The following is a 24,349-nucleotide window of genomic DNA, read 5'->3' as shown; positions in this document are numbered from 1 at the left end:
AAAGGGAACAATACATTTTTTAATATAAAAGTAACTTCCCCAACAAAAGCAAAAAATATTAAGTATGAGGTATACCTGATACTTTGAAATTAGCTTATAAATACTAAAGTAAAATTTGAAATACTATGCTCTCCTAAATAAACTTCTCTAAAATATCTTATAAAAAACAACCAAAAAGATCCAAAGGAAAATACGTGCAAATTATCCATTCATTGATTAGTACTCACCTATCAGCAATACTTGATGGCTTATCACCAATGGGCACCAACATTCCACCCCAGAGAGACGCCGAAAAAACCTGTTCAAATAGAGACAAATGGCTGTTTTCTCCCAGCATTCCTTTCACTCCAGGGAACATCAGCAACTAGCAAACTGGCCACACACTGAACGCCCGTGGGGTGCAGAGCTCCGTGATAGGGTGCAAGGGCCGCAGGAGAACACCTGGCTTGTTCTGTTGCAGAGCTACACTTCGAAGGGCCATGTGGATTCTATCAAAACATGTAATTCCAAAGTCCAAATCAAGACACACCAAAGGTGAGCAGGGCCTGGCTTCCATTCGGACACAGGGCAGGCCCCTGCTCTGCGACGGGAAGTGACGCCCAGAAGCATGAGCCAAGGCCTCACAGAGGACAGAGCCAGGCCCCCTGCACCTGCTCAGGCCTCTCTGCTGTGGCCTCAAAATGTGAAAGGATTCAAGGCACACAGCATATTAGGCTGAAAGAAGGTACTGGCAGCAAGGCTTCCCCAATGCAGAGACGCGCTCCCAACCCCACTCTCAGGGACAGAGCCCTGTCTCTCACAGGGTAGGAGGCAGTAGCCAGTCTTGGCTCAGTGAGCCCATCTTCAACGCCACAAAACCTTCTCAACAATGTCCTCCACCAGGTGGAGGCTCTCCTGCTCCCCTGCACCCTATGTTTTCAGGTGGCTGGCCGAGCCTCATGTGCTGTCTGCATTGCAAATGCCTACGTCCCTCCAAGCTGCTCAGAAATGGCTTTCTCAGAAGCTTCTGTAGGAAGGACAAGTTTCTGTCCCCACAGCAGCTGGCATTTTCTTCTCAGCCTGGTGTCGGGACTCTGCTCAGAAGGCTCCAGGGTTTCCCTCTCATGTAGACTGGAAGCAAGAGCCCACACCCGGCCTCCAAGGCCCTCCTACTACTACTGCTCTTGGAATTCGTGCTCCCGCCCCAGGTGTCCCACTGTCCCACACTTGCTCCCTCACCGTGCTCTGGGCTGCGCTCAGGGGTTGCCTTACTAGCCACCCTCCCTGACCATCCTAACTAGACGGCATCCCCTTCTGGTCACTTTCTAACACTTAATTCTGCCTCATTTTTCTTCACAATGCTTGTCACCACCTCCTCAATTATATACAAAGTTATTAGCTTATAGGTTTCCCTGCTCAAGAATGGAAATTCCTTGAGAGCAGGAATTGGGTTTTGTTCACTGATATATTCTTTTTTTTTTTTTGAGACGGAGTCTTGCTCTGTCGCCCGGGCTGGAGTGCAGTGGCCGGATCTCAGCTCACTGCAAGCTCCGCCTCCCGGGTTTATGCCATTCTCCTGCCTCAGCCTCCCGAGTAGCTGGGACTACAGGCGCCTGCCACCACGCCCGGCTAGATTTTGTATTTTAGTAGAGACGGGGTTTCACCTTGTTAGCCAGGATGGTCTCGATCTCCTGACCTCGTGATTCGCCCGTCTTGGCCTCCCAAAGTGCTGGGATTACAGGCTTGAGCCACCGCGTCTGGCCTTGTTCACTGATATATTCTTAGTGTCTGAGCAGTGCCTGGCAGCCAGCATACATGTGTTGGATGCGTGGATGGATGAGTGGGTGGGTGGGTGAATGGATGGATGGATGGATGGATGGATGGATGAATGGATGGATAGATGGACGGATGAGTGGATGGATGGATGGAAGGATGGATGGATGGATGGATGGATGGGTGAGTGGATGAGTGGATGGATGAATAGATGGATGGACAGATGGATGGATGGATGGATGGATGGGTGAATGGATGGGTGGGTGGATGGATGGATGGATGGTTGGATGGATGGATGGATGGACGAATGGATGGATAGATGGACGGATGAGTGGATGGGTGGATGGATGGATGGATGGATGGATGGATGGATGGATGGATAGGTGGGTCGGTGAGTGGATGGATGGATGGATGGATGGATGGATGGATGGATAGGTGTGTGTGTGCGTGGGTGGGTGGACGGATGGATAAATGGGTGGGTGGATGGATGGTTGGATGGATGGATGGATAGGTAGGTGGGTGGGTGAGTGGATGGATGGATGGATGGACGGATGGATGGATGGGTAAATGTATGGGTGGATGGATGGGCACTACCACAGGATAAGCACAGGAGCTATGGGGACAGTGGAGGAGCCCCCACTTCCATCTGGGAGGTTGAAGAAGGCTTGCAAGAGACACACCTATACCAAAGTCTTAAAGGCAGGGAGTGGGAGGCCAAGGGAACAACTGAATAAAAGGGAGTTACGGCCAGCGGCAGACAGAGTAAACACAAGTGCCTGGGAGTCAGAGCGAGCCAAGGCCTTCTGGGAAACAAAAAGTATTTCCACAGAGTGGAAGCATAAGACAGGCACAGTAATGAAGGACCAAGGGCTACAGGCACCCTAACAGCACAAGCCGTTTGTGTAGGAAAGCGATATGGTAAGGCTTGTGTTTCAGAAACACTAACACGTCCGCAGTGTAGAGAAGGGGAAGGGGAAGCCAGGGAGTGGGACAGGAGCAGAGACAACTCAGAACGTGACCTCTGTTCAGTGCGGATGGGCAGTGCTGAGGGGAGGAGAGGCAGGGCCCAGTGGGTGGCAGGTGGCTGAGGGGAGGACTAAGAGCAGACAGGGAGTTAAGTTTAAGGGCGGCCTTAAGTTTAAGTTTAAGTACTGTGCGGGTCAGTGGATGGAGAGCCCAGGCGTGGGTACGGATCTCGGGGAAGGCAATGAGTTCTGTTGATGTGAGGTGTCTGTAAGGCAGGGGTTGAGACAGCCAGGAGCACTTGAGTCTGGGCCCAGGAAGGAGAGCAGGAGAACCAGAGTTGCTGTGCACAGGTGGCAGCTGCAGCCACAGGGCTGGAGGAGACCATCCTGGAGAGGAGCAGGGTGGGGAGCTGGCTACAGGGATCTAGGGGCAAGCCATGCCTATGAGGCAGAAAGGGCCCTGAGAAGAGAAAACTGGGGAGTGGGAGAGCACAGCAATGATGAGTCAAGAAAACAAGAGAGAGAAAGTGAGAACAGGCGAGCAGGCGACAGCATCCAGTGCCGCAGAAGGGGTTGACATGGGCTCACCACGCTGGACAACAAGGAGGCCTGTGGTGGCCTCTGAAGTGGCAGGAGCAGAGGAAGGCAGGAGCCAAGCTCAAAGTGCACAGTCAAGGGCTGACCCAGGGCAGTAACAAATTATTTTATAATGAGCTCTCTAGAAACAGTCACACACACCATTTCATTAAAACTCAATCCCAGCCCCCAAGTTTTAAGAAAGATAAGGACCCAGGCAGCAACGGCAGGGCAGAGCTGCCCCCAGCCACTGGGTACTGGGAAGACGTGAGAAACATGCCAGGTGTCCTCCCAGCCCAGGGCTCCTCTGGCGAGACCAGAATCCAGTCATTTACTCCTCACTCCTGAGTGAATCAGGAGAAAGTGACCCAATAGGACTAAAGATTAAAAAAAAAAAAAAAAAAAAAATTTCTGAAAGCACCCAGAGCCCTGTAGACCCAGCAAAGTGAAGACTCAGAAGGTCCATGGAATAGCATTTCAAGGGCAGGAGACACCCCTTTGTCCTCCAGTCACCCCTCCTCCGAGGCCCTGAGATGATAAATGGTGAAGGGCTCTCCCATGGTCCTATGTGTAATGATTAGCAGAGGTTACTTTTTTTTTTTGAGAAGGAGTCTTGCTCTGTCACCCAGGCTAGAGTGCAATGGCGCGATCTCGGCTCACTGCAAGCTCCACCTCCAGGGTACACGCCATTCTTCTGTCTCAGCCTCCCAAGTAGCCGGGACTATAGGTGCCCGCCACCACGCCCAGTTAATTTTTTGTATTTTTAGTAGAGATGCGGTTTCACCATGTTAGCCAGGATGGTCTCGATCTCCTGACCTCGTCATCTGCCCGCCTTAGCCTCCCAAAGTGCTGGGATTACAGGCGTGAGCCACCGCACCCAGCCATCAGAGGTTACTTTTAAAAGAAAATAATGATCGCTTCTCCCCAGACTGCCTGCAAATCTGGCTAAACTGGAAACATCAAAGGTTAAGCATCACCGCTCAGGCTTCCACTCTGTGCTTTAGATATTCAGGAGCTAAGATTCTGTGGTAAGATCCCCAAAGTAAGGGCTGACAGTGCAGGTGCCAGCATCCATTAGATACTCACCGAATCAAATATGAGTTGCTTGTTCAACTGAAGTTCAAAATCTTCTTTGATGAAGCGCACATCCCCGCCAGTGTAGCCTGCCAGTTCCTGCAGGGAAAGAGCGCTCAGGTCGAAGGCAGCAAACGGACTTATTACAGGAGCTACAGAATCATGTTTTTGCATCAGGATTTAATTTTGCTGTTTTGTATTTTTTTAAAAGGCAACAGAAAGTTCTGTCCCCTAGAAGCCACACCCTAATTGTTGCGGACAGCAACAGTGGACGGACTGGGATGGAGGATCAGCAGATCCAAGCGATGCCGAGGCCGCCCCCTGGCTGTGTGCGGGGCGCACTGGCAACCTAAGTGTCTGAACACAGAGCTCAGCACGGGCGGCTTGGCTCGTTGGCTTCATCAGCGTTTGGGGAAAAACTCAGCTGACCTTTCACAATGTGAGCTATTTTGTATAAAAACCTGATTTCTAGTTGCTCCTCTGAAACTGAAGGTCAGGCACCCCTGGGCTTTTGCCCTGCTTGACAACACCTAACCACCACTGGCCGGAGTGAGGGTAGCTGCTCGGGGAAGCCTCAGGGTTCAGTGCAGCCCCTACTGCCCTCACTCTCAAGCCACCAAGGTGGGCTCTTCACTGTGCCTGCACCTTGTAGGTACCTTATGGTAAAGAACTATGCCCCGGCCTCCAACAAGAGGGCAACCCAAAGACGGACTAACAGCCTGCCTCCAACACCAGCAGAGACGCACACTCCTCTAAGGTGGTGAAGACCATTCCTCCAGCACCTCCTGCTGCCACGATGCACCTGCACCTGCTCTGCAGCCGTTGAGGGATGATCCCTGCCTTCGGGCACTCTCTCCCGGGTAACACCAAGTCACAGCCCTCCTCCTGGCCTATTACAGACCCTCATCAAGGATGCCACAGCCTTACCCCCACCTTGGGTTCTGTGAAGGCACAAGACTGAACTGCAGGGGATAGGGAACAATTCCCGGGCTCGAAGCCCTGAGAGTGGAGCTGGCGACCCTCACAAGCGATACTGCACGTGCAATTACTCTGTGGGACTGCCCACCCCCAGGGCCACCCAGCCCACCGGGACTTTACCGTCCAAAGCTGGCTCCCCTCCCCCTGCGGGGTCACAGGTGAAACAACACTACCTGGTTAACTTTCAGCAAAGCACCTCTTCTTGGTAAGATGGAAGAATTCCGAGAATCGATGACCATGGCGTGCTGAAAGAAATTTGAAGTGGGGTATTTTCACTTCCAGCAGTTCTATCAGACAACCATGAGCACTCACAGCACGCGGGCCACCACGCCAGCACTCTACAACTATCACGTCATTCCATGTTCACAGAGCCCTTGGAGGAAGTGAGGGTGACCGTCCCTATCTTACATAGGAGGACACTGAGACGTCCACACTGAGACTTGAGCTTCAACTGAATAAACGATTCCTGCTCACTATGTGGGCGTTGAACACCCGCCTCTGGGTTCATTCTCTCAAGGAGCTCGACGCCCTGGCCTAAGTCAGCTCAACCAGGTTCCTCCTTTTTGAAAGCTGAAATTCCAGTCAGCTCTGAAGCACGCCTCTTCCTGTTACCACTGACATTATTTGGAAAGGACAACATGGGGCAGGACACCACAAGCCTTCGGGGAGCAGGGGCCGCCACTGTGGACACTCCGTCTGGGCGACGCTTCTCAGTCAGCCCCGATATCGGCAAAGACTGTTTTTCCAAGGCATAGCATGGTTCCATCAACAAAATTATTTACTCCAACTAAGAGACACGGTTACCGAAAGAGATGATTTCAGTGAATGTCCGCTTTCTTTTCGAACAGCAAATGACGCCGTCCTGGAGAGGCAGCCCAGTTCTCGCCACACGCCTTCCCACTTGACGGTGTGGCTGGTCTTCCATATGGGAAACTGCAACACAGAAATGAGACATCTTTCCGGACCACATGTACTTAGGAAGTTGTTGCAAATCATTTTCTGGAATGAGGCATCATGAAACAATGAACTAAATACCTAAAATAATTTGTTTTTAATGATGAGAGAGAGGGAGAAGGGGAAGAAGAGAAGAAGGGGAAGAGAAAACCAGAGGGAAGAAGGGCAAAGGAAGAAAGGGGGAAAGTTGTGAACAGAACCAAAGGCAATACTGCTCTAAGCAGCAGGACTGTACCCCAGGTGAGGGACAGGGCTGGTCTGAGGGCTGCAGGCAGCTGTTTCATCGACAGGCACCGTCTCTTTCCCGCTTCTTTGTAAGGGGTAAGACATCTAAGACGATCTGATGGCACGCACCCCACCTGGTCCACCTGACCCTGTCTGAAGCCAGGCCTCGCAACCCAGCAACTTGCACAAGCCCAGAGAGAAGGCGGCAGAGAAAAGAGTTCTGTGGGAGGCAAGAGGATCCTTCCTGCAGCAGAGGCCTGAGCCGGGTGAATTCTGGGGTCCAAGCAGGTAGGACCTGCTTCCCAGCCTGACACTCTCTTTCCTGATGCCAGGACAGCTCATCTTAGATTTCTGTCTCGGAGAAATGTTTTCTGAACAGTGAACGATGTTCGGTGGCTTTGGGAAGTGGTGGGACAGTGATTTAACTCTTACGAGGAGGCCAGGCCACCCCATACTCCCCAGGAGGTATCCCATGCTGGGCACTCTCTAGCCCTCAGGCTTGCAATTGAACTCCAGGCCACTGGGTGAGTGGGGCCTCTATCCCGCCCTCATGGTGAGAGGTACCCACCTCAGCACCCACAGGACACTGTGCCAGAGGCACTGGGGAGCCGGTACAGGAGGGGCAGCCTGCACAGCCACCATCTCTACACTTAGGGCCACCTAGGACTCAGGCACTTTCCCAAATGCCTGTGGGAGGTGTAGAGCTTCCTAAATCATTTCTTCATTCCTTAGAAGACCTGACATGGGCCCCAAGGATACCACTCAGTGTGATCTGGTCTGTACCTCCAGGAGCTCAGTTTCAGGGCTGCCAGTGACAAGGTCTCTGCCCTCCCCTTTCCTCCTCTGCTCTACCTGCACCCGCCCCAGGGCCGAGACTACACTTTGGTGTCTTTCATCTCTGCTATTCCTTGTGAAAAAATAAGGGATTTCTACTCTCCTAAAAATCTGCTCTTTAAAAAGGCTTAGAAAGAGATGAAGCACGACACCAGGGAGAAGGGTGGCTAAGCTCCCAGGGGCCTGAGCACTGCGGGCGCACACAGGCACATGGAGACCTGCTGGAGCACGGCGGGCTGCAGAGAGCAGCATGTGCCCCGGATGTCCCCTCCACGGCCCCACCAGAGGGCATCCAACGATGGTATCGAAGCAGAAGGGTGTCTGAGGGCTGTTCCCTTCCAGACAAGAAAATCTGGAGAGAAGGAAATGAAACTGCAAATGTGCCCAGATTCTCCCGTCTCCATCTCAAACCTGGAGTCTACCTGGCCCGCCTCTGCATGCTCCGAGTTCTCATGGCCTTGGTCTGCAAGGCCCAGAGGCGCAGGACACTAACGCACCTCAAGCACCTACACTGCGCCATGAGCCGCATCAGGAGTTTTACCACACCTCTCGTCCAAGCCCCACAATGGCCTAGGGCCGCACGTTCCTGTCCTTCATTTCACAGATGAGTCATTTGCCTGAGGTCGCACAGCCCTAAGGGAGATGGGGAGTCCAAGCCCAGGCGATCGCCTCCAGGGCTTCTGTTTGGGTTCTTGGAAGGAGAGCATGCTCAAAGCTTCCCGAGCCCCACTCCCTGTGAGTCGGACTTGGCAGCTCAAGGTGGGACCCATGAATGTGCGTTTCTAGCAAGCCCCACAGCTGAGGCCGATGCTGCTGGTCTAAAGACCACACGTGGGGACCGACTCTTACATAGTATTCTATCTCAGGGCTCTCCGCATGAACCAAAGCCCAGAACAAGAGGAGTCAGGAACAGTGGAGAAAGGAAGGGGAAAAAAGAGCAGGTTATCATAAAGCCCCAAAAAGGCCAAATGGTATGAATTCCAATGGTGGTATTTAATCATACCTTTCTAGGTGTAAACTTAGGTGTGAACCAAAAATGAAACCTTCCAGACCAGGCGCAGTGACTCACGCCTGTAATCCCAGCACTTTGGGAGGCTGAGATGGGCAGATCACTTGAGGTCAGGAGTTCGAGACCAGCCTGGCCAACATAATGAAACCTGTATCTCTACTAAACATACAAAAATTAGCTGGACATGGTGGTGCACACCTGTAGTCCCAGCTACTTGGGAGGCTGAAGCAGGAGAATCACTTGAACCCGGGAGGTGGAGGTTGCAGTGAGCTGAGATCGTGCCATTGTACTCCAGCCTCGGCGACAAGAACAGCAAACCTCTGTCTCAAAAAAAAAAAAAAAAAAAAACAAAAAAAAAACCTTCCAGTGATCTGACCAACTCTGCTGACTATGAGAAACTGTCGGTCTCCACACATACGGGGAAGGACAACCGATGTGCCTCAGGTAGTCAGAACCAGGTTAAGGAGCTGCTAACATGGGCATCAGCCACTCTTGGGCTCCTGGCAGCCTGTACTTGGCTAGAGAAGAGGTACCCAGCCAAGAAGTAGCTGGTGTGAAGGGCAGAGGGCCTGTGCTCCCCATGCTGCCCTCTTGCTGCCTTTGGGAATCAATGAAAAAGGCACCCTGTTTCCCCCCAAGCCCAGAGGGAAGGACTGAAATGCTACTCACACTGTACTCAGCTGACATTCCTCTGTCCGTCTCCCGCAGTGAGCTCCAAGGGAACTGTCCAGTAACTTTATATAAGTTTACAGAGAAACTAGGAGACAATGGGATAGAGCTTTAAAAGCTGAAACAGTGATTAGAACTTGCACACATTTAAATCAACAGATTTAACACTACGCCCATGGGGTTCCTCTTCAAGAGGAAATCTACAGCATGTGGTCACTGCGGAAGTGGCAGCTGATTCTGTCATGGTTCTTTTCACAAATAAGCCATCTATTTTAACTTTTCTATCAGGCCAGTGTACTCAATGATCTGCTGGGCTTCCTACTTTCTTTCGAAGTTTCCGGGCCGTGGTTTGAAGAAGGACAGGCCATACGAAGTTTCTTTTGTTCCATAGGAAAACTGAAAGGTCACCTTCTCTGCACGACCAAGAAGATTAGGGAGCTTGAGGCCAAGTACCTAGGAGGGAAAAAAACAAAACAAACCAAAACATAGTAACATAGTAGTGATCTAAATTGAAGGAATGCGAACTTTGGATAAAGACTATGCTAGCAAAGGGAGTTTTGTAAAAACAGAAGGAAAATGCTAACTACAGATCTAGTCTTTCATTTGTAATCACTTTCATTCTTTAAAACATGCCGCTGCTGAGTGCTCACATCCTGCATTCAAACCTGATTAATGCAAGGGACAAGCTAACCTTGCCACCTGTGAAGCTCAAGAATGTTAAGTTCTACAGATTTACAGTTTAAAGGAATTTGAACAAGAGACTATTAATATGAACATTCTCCAAATCATTCCTAATTACTGACGTTAACATTGTTATCAAACAACCCAAAACATATTATCACCAATTCTAGGGTGACTAAAGAGAAACCACAAATAACAACAGATTAAGGTAAACGAAATGACCGAATTTTGAAACTATTATCAGCTTTTAGAATGCAGTCACAGTGTACAAGTTCCCAATCAAAGTTCCAATATAAGAAAATAAAAAGCCTGTAGCATACCATACTGCCTTCATTGTTTCCAACCATGGTGTTATAACTGCCGGTTAATCTCCTTAATTCAGTTACTTCAAAGGTAACGTCTAACCCATTTGGAAGTGCATCATCACCTAAATAAAAAATATTAAACAATAAGACAGCTAGGATGTTATTTTACTTTGGGTTCCCATTGCTAAAGAAGACAAAAAGCTATCTGAAGGTTCATTCTATTTTACAATCTCCTTTGGAAAATAATATCATCATGAGAATGTTTAAAAGAAAGCTCCCAACAAAATCAAAATATTGCACACCTCTACACCAAAAAATAATGTTTCTGGTTTCTCTGGTAGAATATATCAATAAACAGGGCTGCGCATGGCAACTCAGGTCTGTAATCACAGTGCTTTGGGAGGATGAGGTGGGAGGATCACTTTCAGGCCGGGAGTTCAAGACCAGCCCTGGCAACATACCAAGACCCTCTCTCTAAAAAAATGTTAAAAATTAGCCAGATGTGGCAGCGAGCACATATAGTCTCAACTATTTGAGAGGCTGAGGTGAGAAGATCACTTGAGCCAGCAGTTGGAGGGTGCAGTGAGCTATGACTGCTACTGCACTCTAGCCCGAATGACGGGGCGAGAACTTGTCTCTAAAAAAAAAAAAAAAATCTACCTTTGCTACAAGGAGATAACTGTAAGTAGCATTATTCGCTTAAGCACACTTAAGCAAACAATATTTGCTAAAGGAATCTGTTCTGCCATTAGAGAGGTCCTTGAAAATATTTGGGGTCTCAATCCAACTGACATGAAAATGTGGAAATCACATGACAACAGGGATGTCAGTAACCCTTGAAGATAAACGTGAGATTGTTTACTGTGTTACTGTGTGTAAGAGGCACGTCTGTCCTCCCCCACACCAGGTGTGATTTGGGTCTGAGCTGGAAGCAAGCACCTCGTGACCCACCATGGCACTGGGATGCCTTGTGCGGAGTGGGCTGGTCTCCGTAGGAGTGCGTGGCCTCTCATGGGAAGGAAAGGTGACTCCTGCCTTTCACACAGTAGGGGTGCTCAGTCCTGGCTGGACATCTAGATGCATCTGGGCAACTGTCAAAATACGAAGATGCCCAGATAACGCTCTAAAAAGTCAGGCCCAACAGGTCTATGACGGAGCCTCAGTACCGTCTTTTCTTTTTTTTCGAGATGCAGCCTCGTTCCATCACCCAGGATGGAGTACAGAGGTGTGATCTCAGCTCACCGCAACCTCTACCTCCCAGCTTCAAGCAATTCTCCTGCCTCAGCCTCCGGAGTAGCTGGATGACAGGCACCTGCTGCCACACCCGGCTAATATTTTTTGTTTGTTTAGTAGAGATGGGGTTTCGCCATGTTGGCCAGGCTGGTCTCGAACTCCTGACCTTGTGATCTGCCCGCCTTGGCCTCCCAAAGTGCTGGGATCACAGGCATGAGACCCTGCGCCTGGCACCATCTTTTCTTTCTTTCTCTCTTTTTTTTTTTTTAATTTTTTATTTAGTGGACTTTATTTCTTAGAGCAGCTCTAGGCTCACAGAAAGATAAAGAATTGGGGCCAGCAATGGCGGGTTGGGGGAAAAAAAAAGATAAAGCGAAAAGCACAGAGTTTCCATGAACCTCTCCTTACCCTGACACACACTAACACCTCACATGTGTGGTTCATTTGTCACAAATGATAAACCAATACTCACACCAATTATTAACTCAAGTCCAGAGTTGACATTAGGGGTCACACGTGCTGCTGCCTGTTACAGTGACACGGATCCATGATCACAGTCCACACGGAGGAGCTTCCCTGCCCTAAGCCATCTAAGCTCCTGCATGTTATCCTAACATGCAGCCTAGGTGGAGAGCCTCTGCAGAGGTGGACCAGCTGACCACCTACAAGGGCACGTTTACAACAGGGACAGGAGAGAGCGAAAAACAAATGCCTCCAACAAAACTCGAGCCAGCAGTTGGAGGGTGCAGTGAGCTATGACTGCTACTGCACTCTAGCCCGAATGATGGGGCAAGAACTTTTCTCTAAAAAAAAAAAAAAAAATCTACCTTTGCTACAAGGAGATAACTTGCATCCCAGGTAGTGAGTGGGTCGGGTCTTGGGCACCGGAAGTGTCTCACTCACTTGTTTGCCCTGGGCAAGTTACTTAAGCCTCTCTGAGCCTTGGTTTCACTAGCTGGAAAATACAGGTTGAGTATTCCAAATCTAAAACTTTTTGAGCACTGACATGACACTTAAAGGAAATGCTCACTGGAGCATTTTGGATTTCGGATTTAGCGGTTAGGAATGTTCACAGGTACAATGCAAATATTCCAAAATCCAAAAAAATCCAAAATGCAAAACACTTCTGGTTCCAAACATTTCGGATAAGGGATACTCAACCTGTATTTTTTTTTTTTTAATCGTAATGACACTTCACCAGGGTTCTGTGATCTAATGGTTATATGCAGATAACCGCTTCCTGCAGGGCCGCGTGGGTACTAGTGTTAGTATTCCAGGACTCTGAAGTGTGGAGAGGTTGTCTCCCGCTATCTCTTCCCTTTCATTAGTCCAGTAGTTCCCCAGCTTGAGCACACATCAGAACCACACAGCTGGCTCATTTGCCACAGGCCGCTCTCATCCCCGCCCCCAGAGTTCCTTCTTCGGTGGCATCATATTTCCAACAGGTGACAGTAGCACAGCTGGTCCAGGCCCACACTCTGAGAACCCCTGGTTTTTGTTTGTTTGTTTTTGTTTTGAGACAGAGTCTTGCTCTGTCACCCAGGCTGGAGTGCAGTGACGCAATCTCAGCTCACTTCAACCTCTGCCTCCCGAGTTCAAGTGATTTTCCTGCCTCAGCCTCCCCAGTAGCTGGGATTACAGGCGTGCGCCACTACGCCCAGCTAATTTTTGTATTTTTAGTAGAGACAGGGTTTCCGTACCTTGACCAGGCTGGTCTTGAACTCCTGACCTCGTGATCCACTTGCCTCGGCCTCCAGAAGTGCTGGAATTACAGGCATGAGCTACACGCCTGGCCTGAGAACCCCTGTTTTAATGGTAATTGAATCCTTGATTTTTAGCAGAGTACCTAGCCACCCAGGCTTTACTTCCCAGCCTCCCTTGCACCTAGGTGTGGCCAAGTGATTAAGTCCTGGCCAATGGGATGAGAGCAGTGCCGTGTAGGACAGGTGCTTAAAGGGAGGGGTAAGCCCTTTCAACCCCCTGTGCTCCTCCCCGATGCTGGTGCTCAGCCACCAGAGGGACTCGGGGACCCTAGGGATGACAAAGCAACAAGACACCATGGGAGAAACTACACCAGCCCAGGGTGACCTCAGGGAATGAAGGACCACACCAGCCCAAAGTGACCTCAGGAAACCACACTAGCCCAAGGTGACTTCAGAGAACAAGGCACCACACTGGCCCAAGGTGACCCCAGGGAACCACAGGAAACCACGCCAGCCCAAGGTGACCTCAGGGAACGCAGCACCACGCCAGCCCTTGGCAGTCTCCCAGCTGTGTGGAGAGATGGAGACTTCTCTCTTGTCTAAGCCACTGTTCTTTGAGGTCTCTGTTAGTGTTGGCTGAAACTACATTCCAAATAATGAAAATGTCCTTCGTTTATCTAGCATCTTATCTTTTGCAAGCATTTTCCTACATTGTCTTATCTAGGCCTTCGCAAAATTACCCCCCATTCAATTCTGAATAGTTTACTTATTCACAGATTCATTCCAAATATTTATTTTTCAACGATGTCTGCTGAATTCAGACTAAAGTGAGAACTCTACCGTGCCGTGTTAGGCTCGCCATGGTCTGGGCTCCTGACAGCTTTTCTTCCTTATCTTCCGGCACTCCATTCCCCTGACCTGCACTCCAGCTCTTCCTACACTTGTGGTCCACCCAGTGAGCCACTCTCCCTCTGGCGTGGGCCTGGTCAATGCTATCCCCGTCCCCAGAACACGCTTCACTCCACCTCACTACCAGTCCTTCTCCCCAGACTGACTCAGCCCTTCTCCCCATACTCGCTTAGATGCATCTTCTAGGTCTCAGCTCAGACATCACCCCTTTGGTGACACCCTCTCTGATCCCCCTCTAATGCCCTGGCCAGGTGAAGCTGTTTCCTCCTTCAGCCTCTTACAGCACAGCATAGCGACTGTGCTGCCATCACTTACTGGTCTGCCCCCAACCTAGCCCCACTGACCGAAGCCCCTTCAGGAGGAGACCATGCCCTGTGTGCTGCTATGACCGAAGCCCGGCAGAAGGAGACCACGCCCCGTGTGCTGCTGTGTCTGGCTCTGGGGCCTGCACAGGGCCAGCCTCCATGCAGGTGCTCACTAGCCAAAGAAGAAATGTTGAGAAACGTGCCCAGTATCACACAGCAACAAGAAAATGAGCAAAAACTAAAATGGAAATTGGATTCCCTCCTCTTTTGAAAGCACACGCCGAGATGAGGTCTGCACAGTGCTGCGCTGGGCTATATGAACAAAGCCTGGCACCCTGCTTGAGAGTCATTCTCAGGCCCCCGTGCAGTCCGGGGGTTTACACAACAGTATCCTCAAAGTTCACCATTCCTCCCCGGCCTCATACAAAAATTCAGGCCCGCACCTGTAATCCCAGCTACTCAGGAGGCTGAGGCAGGAAGATCGCTTGAATACAACAATTCCAGACCAGCCTGGGCAATAGAGCAAGACCTCTCTCCAAAAACAAACAAAAAATCCAGTCCCTTCCCTGAGACTGCTAACTCAAGGACTACCTGTTTGATCAGCTTTCAGGTTCTACACAGCAGGGAGGGGTGCTCTGCTGCCCACATCTGCATCCGGCCACAGAAACAGCTTTTCTGTGATGGACAGAAAGGGAATTATAAAGATACTACATCACAATATGTACCTTGACATGTGTCAATCAAAACATCCACTTGTCTAAAAATTCCAAGACGGAGCAATTTTTCACGGGCTTCGTGAGATTTCCGCATTACCTATAAAATGCAGAAAAAAGCAGGTAATATATTCTTCTAAGACACAGAAACAGAAAATGGCAGCCACATGGCGAGGCTGGTAGTTTACCATTTGGTGCTAAGTCAGATCACTGAGCAGAGAGTACTACCAAGACCCGCCACACGACAGAAGGGAAAAGCCCCCCAGGGTCAACAAAAATGCCCATTCACAAGCGCAAAACCAAGCCTCAGCATCAAGAGTGTGCATCACATAATCGCCTTCATATAAACAACACAATTAACCCAGAAGAAAGACACATGTGTGTGCATGCCTTTTCATTTCTTTCAGATCTCCCTTTGAGGAAGAAACGCACACCTTTTTGTGGTGTTTCCATTTTCTATTCATTTCTTTATTTTCTTTTTTTTTTCTTTTTTCCTGTTTTTTTTTTTTTGAGACGGAGTTTCGTTCTGCCACCCGGGCTGTAGTACAAAAATGTGATCTCGGCTCACTGCAAGCTCTGCCTCCCAGGTTCAAGCCATTCTCCTGCCTCGACCTTCTGAGTAGCTGGGATTGCAGGCATGTACCACCACACCAAGCTAACAGTTTTTGTATGTTTAGTAGACACAGGATTTCACCACGTTGGCCAGGCTGGTCTCGAACCCCTGACCTCAGGTGATCCACCTGCCTCGGCCTCCCAAAGTGCTGGGATGCCAGGCGTGCGCCACTGCGCCCGGCCTTTCTAACCACCTCTGACTACTGTTAGAAATGTTCAACTCTGTGTCCTTTCTTCACTGAGAACAGCAGTTCCTTCTGATGCACGGAGCCCATTCTTGTTGGAAGGACAGGTACAAGGAAGGTAAGGCAGGCAAGTGCTGAGGACACAGAGAAGGAAAGACCCTCATGTGATAAGGAAAGTTGAGATTCCACCCTGCAGGTGAAAGGGAGTCACTGTAGAACTGTCAGCAGGAGAGATAAGGAATCACATTTCCTGGTGAGAAAGAAAGGATCACACGGACGAATTCGGAATTCTGCCCCGATGGGAGAAGCCTGAAGGATGCAGGGGGTGCTCTGGCAGCAGCTTCAGGGGCTGGGGTGAAGGCAGGCCCGGTGCGGGCCATGGGACTGGAGGGGAGGACAGACCCTGGAGACATTTCATAGGCAGGGGGCCAGAGGACACCGCCACTGCCTAGGTAGAGCACATGAGAAGAACAAAGAGGCTACTAAAACTGCAGCTCGGGGCTTAGCACTGGGCTAATGCTGAACACCATTAGAGAAGTCAGGAATAGAGATGGCAAGACAGGCAGGGCAGACGGATGGAAAAGAGACGACTTCAGATCTCAGCCCCATGGAGCTGGAGACGGCTGTGGCAATGCCATGAGGAAATGTTTAGTTGGCAGTTGCATAGTCAGGGCTACAGCTCAACACAGAGGAGCTAGCTAGAAATAGAGCATGGGGAGCCCTCTGCATTCAGGCTGTAACTGAAACCTGGGATGTGGCTGAGATCACACAGGAGGCTGATCCTTGTGGAAAAGCAACACTTAAGGAGGCTCACAGGGAAAAGGAGCCGACAATGGAGCCTGCGAATGACTGTGATGAGATGGAAAGCAACCCGGGAAAATGGTCACCAAAGCCCAGGGAAGAGCAAAGTGCAAGGAAGAGGAGGGACAGACACATTCAAAAGGCAAATAACAAAGCAGGACAGATGCATTCAGCAGAGGCTACAAAGCGATCATTTCTTCAATATGCAAAGAGCTCTTGCAAATAAACAAAAGCCGAACAACCTGGTGGAAGATAGAAGATGCCAGGTTAATTCACGAAAGAGATATGAATGACCAATAAAGAGAAAAAAAAAATGCTGGGTCTCATTCATAATTAAACAAATGCAATTTAAAACAATGAGATAGTATTTTTCTTTTAACAAGATGGCAAGAATTTAAAAATCACGGTAACACCCAATTTTGGGAAAGAGACGGTCTCATGGACTACTGTAAGAGAGTAGACTTGTGCAGCCTCTTTGCAGAGCCATACGGCTGCATCAGTGAACACTGCAGAGTGCACACACTTTGACCCAGGAATCCCACTTCTAGGAATTTATCCTAAAACACACTGTCAATGTACACAAAGACACACTAAGATGTTTAGTACAGCATTGTTTGTAAGACTGAAAATTAATTTAAATGCCCATCAATGGAAAACTGTTTATAATAAAATATAGAGGGCCAGGTGAAGTGGCTTATGCTGTAATCCCAGCACTTTGGAAGGGCAAGTTGGGAGGACCACTTGTGCCAGGAGTTCGAGATCAGCCTGGACAACATGGCAAAACCCCATCTCTACAAAAAAATTTTTTAAATTAACTAGGCATGGTGATGTGTGCCTGCAGTCCTGGCTACTCAGGAGGCTGAGGTGGGAGGATTGCTTGAACCCAAGAGGTTGAGGCTGCAGTCAGCTGTGCTCACACCACTGGACTCCAGCCTGAGCAAGACTTGCACCAGAGCAAGACCCTGTCTCAGAAAAAAAAAAAGTTAGAAAGTGTGTACAACGAGGTACCACATAGCCAACAGATTGGTATGTACTGATGTGAAAAGATCTCCATAATTTATGTCAGAAAAGAAAAAAATGTAGAGAATGGCATTACTGTTTAAGGAACATACATGTTTATACACTTGTACAACATATCTAAGAAACTGTTAGCCACGTTACCTCTGGAGAGGGGACTGGGGTTGGCCAGGGTAGGGAAATGTGTCCTTTCCATTTCAATACCCTTCTGTACCATTTGATTTTCTATGCTTCCTTCTTACTGTGCTTACATGTTACTTTAATTTTTAAAAAATATAAATCTGGCCAGGCACGGTGGCTCATGCCTGTAATCCCAGTATTTTGGCAGGCCAAGGCAGGTGGATCGCTTGAGGCCAGGAGTTGAAGACCAGCCTGGCCAACATGGCAAAACCCCATCTCTACTAAAAATACAACAAAATTAGCCAGGTGTGGTGGCGCGGACCTGTAATCCCAGCTACTTGGAAGACTGAGGTGCAAGAATCCTTTGAACCTGGGAGGCAGAGGTTTCAATGAGCTGAGATCGTGCCACTGCACTCCAGCCTGGGCAACAGAGCAAGACTCTATCTCCAAAAAAAAAAAAAAAAAAAGTTTCTTTTTTTTTTTTTAAGTGGGAATGGTCCACAGTGCCAAACACTGCTGAAAGGCCAAGTAAAGTGAAGACTGAAAGGAGCCAGCTGGACCCGGCCACAAAGAAGTTGCTGGTGACCTCTGTCCGGGCATGTTCAATGTGGTCCCAAGGGCAGAAAGGCAGAGGGAACCCACAGTGGAGACGAGAAAGGGGTACAGTGCAGGAAGGAGAGTGCTCCAGACAGAGCCAGGGCCCTGAGGAGACACGGAGTGTGTCCCAGATGAGCGCCCACCCCATGAGGTCGGCAAGGGAGAGTGCGCTCTCAGGAACTCAGCACAGTGCCTGGGAACGGCTGTGCACTAACCCCATCGGCTCCCATCACGGCGCTGGGAGAGCTGCGAGGAACACAAGAGGACAGACACTTCTTTCTCCAGGATAAGAGACAGGAGGAAAAGGCAAATGCAAATACTTGGAGTCTGTAGGAGGCAACGCAGGAACTCAGGGGGTTCAGCTTGGGGGTGCCAAGGCTCCCTGTGGAGTAGGAGGCAGATGGGCACAGAGGCCGGGGGCAGAGGGTGCTCTGTGGTTCCACATAGGGAGGTTTATAAGTCCCTCAGAAGAGACTGGGAAAGCCCACACGTAGAGACCACACCTACCTCAATTAGGTTTTTGGCCTTGAAAACATCTCCAATTTCACAAATGATGATATCATCTTTAGTCCTTCCAAGTCCATCAAAATGAACATGCTGAACAACCACCTAAAAGTCACACAGGGACAGTATTAGGTATGACACAAGGCAAAGAGATTAGGTGTCAAGACTAAAGACAATGTCAAAGTTTAATTAATGGCAAGGTTTTCTTCAAGTTTAATAACCCACACTTCTTACTTCTGGACTTTACCATCTTTCACATCTTTTCAAAAAACTGGTCACTGTGACTTCCCCTTTGCTGGGTCTGTGCTTTCTGTGAACAAGAGCTACAAATTCTCTCAGCCAGATGACCCAGGACCAGGTGAGCCCTAAACCCAGGCAGGCCACAGACAACCCCTCTGTCCTTCCCAACACACACCCTGAGCACTGGCCTGTGAATGAATGCTGGCTATGACCCTTGATTTAATAACCACGCACAGAAAAATTAGCCAGGTGTGGTGGTGCACACCTGTAGTCCCAGCTACTTGGGAGGCTGAGGCAGGAGAAACGGTTGAACCCAAGGGGCAGAGGTTGCAATGAGCCAGGATTGCACCACCGCACTCCAGCCTGGGTAACAGAGTGAGACTTCATCTCAAAAAATATTTAAAAATTAAAAAAAACAAAAAACAAAAAAAACTGTATGCATCTTCTAAAGACCCTGCAGGGATTTCAGAAAGGCACAATAAACGTTGACTCAAATTGGCCCTCGCCTCTCAGTCTCACTAGAGAGCAAACTCTTCAAGAACTGGAAAAGTGTATTTAAATTTCAAAGTTAAAAAACTTAGGAAAGGTTTCATTTGAGACCCACAGTCTTTCTTCTGGGAGTAGGGAATGGAAATATAAATTTAAGTATAGCTTGAGTTTGTCCTTGAAATATTTTGTTTTTTTCATAAACACAAAAGTGTGTTTGTCTAAACCTCCCACATAAAATCACCAAGGAAGAGCAACTTCTTTAAAATAGAAACTGTTTTCTAAGAGTCATCAGTCTTTTAGCTGTAGGTGGTACAAACTCTTCTTTGATAAAGGCACGGAAACAGGTTAATTCCTTTGCATCTCCCCAGTGGTTTACGGAAGTGAATGTTTCTACTAACAATCACATCAAGACCTTCAACGGAAAACTCACATCTTTGTTTTCAAGAATTTCCTGTTTAGTTTCAGGTTCAACTTCAACAAATTCAGCTTCTTCTCCTAATCCTCCAAAATCAGGTCCACTTGATGGAAGAGGCTCCAAACTCTGACAGGGAGGGAGAGGCCACAGATAAACGACTTTGTCACATATATACACACACTTACCTTTGAGTTGTGTCTTTAGACACAATTTTTGTGTCCAGAATTTGTGTCCAGAAATTCAGTAGCTGTTTCCTTCAAGTAGAGGTAGGGGCAGGATAGGGACCAGGGAGGACAAAGGTGCTGTCAGCTATTGCTAATGAGCAAGTTCTTGGCATGGTGGTTAACTCACTGGTGGTCACTAAATAAAAGATAAAAACTAATTAACAGGGAAGGGCAGGGGTAGTGCGGTGGCCCATGCCTGTAATCCCAGCACTCTGGGAGGCCAAGGAGAAAGGATCACTTGAGGCTAGGAGTTTGGGACCAGCCTGGGCAACACAGCAAGACCCCATCTCTAAAAAAAAAAAAAAATTAACTAACCAAAGGGTCATGTACAAATCCATGATGACATATCATGAACGAAGGATTATGCTCAACCTAATTCTGGACACATGAGGCCCAATGGAAGTTTAAAAATCATTAAAAAATAAAATGCCACAAAGACATTTACCGGGGGAAAAAAAAAAGGAAAATAATTTGCTCTCCTGTTGTTATAGAAAGCATCCTAATTTTTGTTATTAAAATTGTATAGATTTTAGGATAGCTATATTGACAAACCAAATCACTAAGAAAACATTTTATGTAGACCCTGACAGGTTTTTTCATTTTGGAAAGTCTCATTCACATTAAAGGGAACCGCATATGCTCATAAATTGGACTCGAAAGCAGTCTCTTTCTACAATCTGAATTGATATTACCTCAAAATATTAAAGCAACTTCTGAATAAGCATTTCATAGGCTGTGTCTTGTCTAATATTTCCAGGAAGACATTATATCTATCTATCTATCTATCTATCTATCTATCTATCTATCTAGTTAAGACAGTCTCCGACTTAACAATGCTTCAACTTACAGTTTTGACTTTACAATGATGCGAAAGCCACATGCATTCAGTAGGAACTGCACTCCGAGCACCTACACAGCCATTCTGATTTTCACTTATAGTACTCAAGAAACTACATGAGATCTTCAATACTTTATTAGAAAATAGGCTTTGTGTTAGATGATTTTACCCAACTGTAGGCTAATGTAAGTGTTCTGAGCACGTTTAAAGTAGGCTAGGCTAAGCCATGATGTTCTGTAGGGTATGTGTATTAGACACATTTTCAACTTACGATGGGTTTACTGGAGTGTAGTTGAGAAACATCTAAGTAAACATAATATTACACACACACACACACACACACACACACACACGTAATCACTTGAGCCTAGGAGTTTGAGACCAGCCTGGGCAATATAGGACACTTCATCTCTACTAAAAATAGTAACAATAGTAAAAATAAAAAATAAAGAAAGGTCAAGTATGGTGGCTCACACCTGTAATCCCAGCACTTTGAGAGGCCCAGATGGGAGGACTGCTTGAGCCCAAGAGTTCAAGATCATCCTGGGCAACACAAAGAGGTCTCATCTCCATTTTAAAATAACAGGCCAGGCGCAGTGGCTCACACCTGTAATCCCAGAACTTTGGGAGGCCGAAGTGGGCAGATCACCTGAGGTCAGGAGTTCAAGACCAGCCTGGCCAACATGGTGAAACTCCGTCTCCACTAAAAAAATACAAAACGTAGCCGGGTGTGGTGGTGTGTGCCTGTAATCCCAACTACTTGGAAGGGTGAGGTGGGAGAATCACTTGAACCCAGGAGGCAGAGGTTGCAGTGAGCTAAGATCACTCCACTGCACTCTAGCCTAGGCAACAGAGCAAGACTCCGTCTCAAAAATAAAAATACTTATGTATACATTGTATTAATATATACTTACATATTTAACACACACTATTTATTCAATTCTTATTTGTTCCTATGTTTGCTTGACCCTAAGTCTCTAGGACACTTGCTTAACCACACAGGGATTACCAGTCACCTCTCAAAGATGGACACAGAAAGTCTAGTGTGGCACCAGGCGATTGTTACAAATAGGCAAGTTTGGAGAAAACTATGTGAACCGATATCGATTTCCCTGCTCCATGAATTCTCTACAATTAGGCACTTTTAAAGTGTGTGTTTAACATCTGCAAATGTGCAGCGGTGGGGCCTCTGGGTCACTATCCACTTTTCCTTGGAAAGGTAACTGACCTGCCAGTACCATATTCCCTTTCCCTTCCCTGCCCTAAAAGCCTCTGATGGTCCTCAAAAGTACCTACAGGAACAGCATCCAACTAGATTCCTTAGCAGGGCACAAGGAACTCTGCCATAAGGCCTGCATCTGCTACTCCGGTTTCCATCTCCACCATCTGCTCCACCTGCACATTGAGGCTTCTGCATACCTTGCCCCCTCTTCCAGAATAAGTTGCCCCTATGAAGCTTCAAGATTCACCTCAATGTCGTCTTCTGCAAGTCATTCCTGGCTTCTTGAGGAAGAATCAGTCCCTCTCTCACAGGGACACCTCTTGATATTTGAAGTCTGTGACCTTCACAGGTACCCCTTCTGTTTCTTTTTTTCTTTTGAGACAGAGTCTTGCTCTGTGGCCCAGGCTGGAATGCAATGGCATGATCTCGGCTCACTGCAACCTCCACCTCCCGTGTTCAAGCCATTCTCCTGTCTCAGCCTCCCAGCCAGCTGGGATTACAGGGGTATCCCTCTACACCTGGCTAACTTTTGTATTTTCAGTAGAAACAGGGTTTCACCATGTTGGCTAGGCTGGTCTTGAACTCCTGACCTCAAGGTGATCCACCCCCCCTCGGCCTCCCAAAGTGCTGGGATTACAGGTGTGAGCCACTGCGCTCGGCCTGTTTCTTATTTTCACCTGTCCTGGCACCTCAAAAGTACTCAATAAATATTTGTGGAATGAGGAATGAACAACTTTTCCACTCTTTCATTTAACAAATCAGTACTGAAAGCCCACTGTGTGCTGGGTGCTGGGTTCACAGCAGTGACCAAGACCGGGTCCTTGTGGGTGAGGAAGATAATGTCAGGCAAAGAACAGATAATTTCCTATCATTATCTTCATTTTTGTTGTGCAATATTTTCAAACTGGAATTCTATTTCTCAAAAATATGAACAAAGTAGATTATGTGCACATACTCATCTTAATCTGAACGCTTAGCAAAACTGCTTTATCTGGGAAAAGGTTTATATCCCGTTATGCTGAAAAAATTCCACTGCACTTCCTAAAATCTCTAAGCACAAAACAAGGTTCACCGAAGATCTGCCAGGCCCATCTGTATCCTTTAATCTAAAATCCAGACTTTAAGAGATGACCTCTTTGAGGTTTCACAGTTACAACCTCTTACACCTATTCATACATCTTAAGTCTATTTTTCTATTATCTCTAAACCCTAAAGTCATTATAGGATTAATACCCTGTAAATATAGTTTAATCAAAATATTAGTAACTGTGTTACTAATAAAGATTCATTCGTTCACCAAATATTAAGATCCTACTATGTAACAAGCACTTATAAGAACCTCATCCTCGCCGGGCGCGGTGGCTCAAGCCTGTAATCCCAGCACTTTGGGAGGCCGAGACGGGTGGATCACGAGGTCAGGAGATCGAGACCATCCTGGCTAACACCGTGAAACCCCGTCTCTACTAAAAAATATAAAAAACTAGCCGGGCGAGGTGGCGGGCGCCTATAGTCCCAGCTACTCGGGAGGCTGAGGCAGGAGAATGGCATAAACCCGGGAGGCAGAGCTTGCAGTGAGCTGAGATCCGGCCACTGCACTCCAGCCTGGGCGATAGAGCGAGACTCAGTCTCAAAAAAAAAAAAAAAAAGAACCTCATCCTCATAGAATTTACATCCCATAAATTCTATGCCTAGAAGAATAGTCATGGGATGAGTGTTTGGTAAAATGCACTAAAATAAATATTTGAGCCAGGCACAGTAGCTCGTGTCTGTAATCCTAGCACTTGCACTCTGGGAGGCCCAGGTGGGAGGATCACTTGAGCCCAGGAGTTTGAGACCAGCCTGGGCAACATAGTGAGATCCTGCTTCTATTAAAAAGTTGGGGGGGGGGGCCGGGCACGGTGGCTCAAGCCTGTAATCCCAGCACTTTGGGAGGCCAAAACGGGCGGATCACGAGGTCAGGAGATCGAGACCATCCTGGCTAACACGGTGAAACCCCATCTCTACTAAAAAATACAAAAAACTAGCCGGGTGAGGTGGCGGGCGCCTGTAGTCCCAGCTACTCGGGAGGCTGAGGCAGGAGGATGGCGTGAACCCGGGAGGCGGAGGTTACAGTGAGCTGAGATCCGGCCACTGCACTCCAGCCTGGGCCACAGAGAGACACTCTGTCTCCAAAAAAAAAAAAAAGTGTGTGTGTGTGTGT

General features: G+C 48.1%; 1 protein-coding gene across 1 annotated transcript in view; it reads right to left on the bottom strand.

The window, feature by feature from the left end:
• SAMM50 (SAMM50 sorting and assembly machinery component) overlaps positions 1-24,349 on the bottom strand; it is a 45,039-nt gene that overhangs the window by 15,749 nt on the left and 4,941 nt on the right. Inside the window, exons 2-11 of the mRNA XM_017850010.1 lie at positions 19,881-19,991; positions 18,725-18,826; positions 14,898-14,985; positions 10,038-10,144; positions 9,359-9,489; positions 9,037-9,124; positions 6,150-6,278; positions 5,519-5,590; positions 4,380-4,466; positions 228-298 (exon numbers count right to left, since the gene is read on the bottom strand). Coding sequence (XP_017705499.1) covers positions 228-298; positions 4,380-4,466; positions 5,519-5,590; positions 6,150-6,278; positions 9,037-9,124; positions 9,359-9,489; positions 10,038-10,144; positions 14,898-14,985; positions 18,725-18,826; positions 19,881-19,991 — 986 coding nt within the window. The remainder of the gene's footprint in view (positions 1-227; positions 299-4,379; positions 4,467-5,518; positions 5,591-6,149; positions 6,279-9,036; positions 9,125-9,358; positions 9,490-10,037; positions 10,145-14,897; positions 14,986-18,724; positions 18,827-19,880; positions 19,992-24,349) is intronic.

This window comes from Rhinopithecus bieti, unplaced genomic scaffold (assembly GCF_001698545.2).
Source record: "Rhinopithecus bieti isolate Rb0 unplaced genomic scaffold, ASM169854v2 scaffold_33210, whole genome shotgun sequence".
NCBI lineage: Eukaryota > Metazoa > Chordata > Mammalia > Primates > Cercopithecidae > Rhinopithecus > Rhinopithecus bieti.
This window is presented reverse-complemented; position numbering and strand designations above follow the sequence as displayed.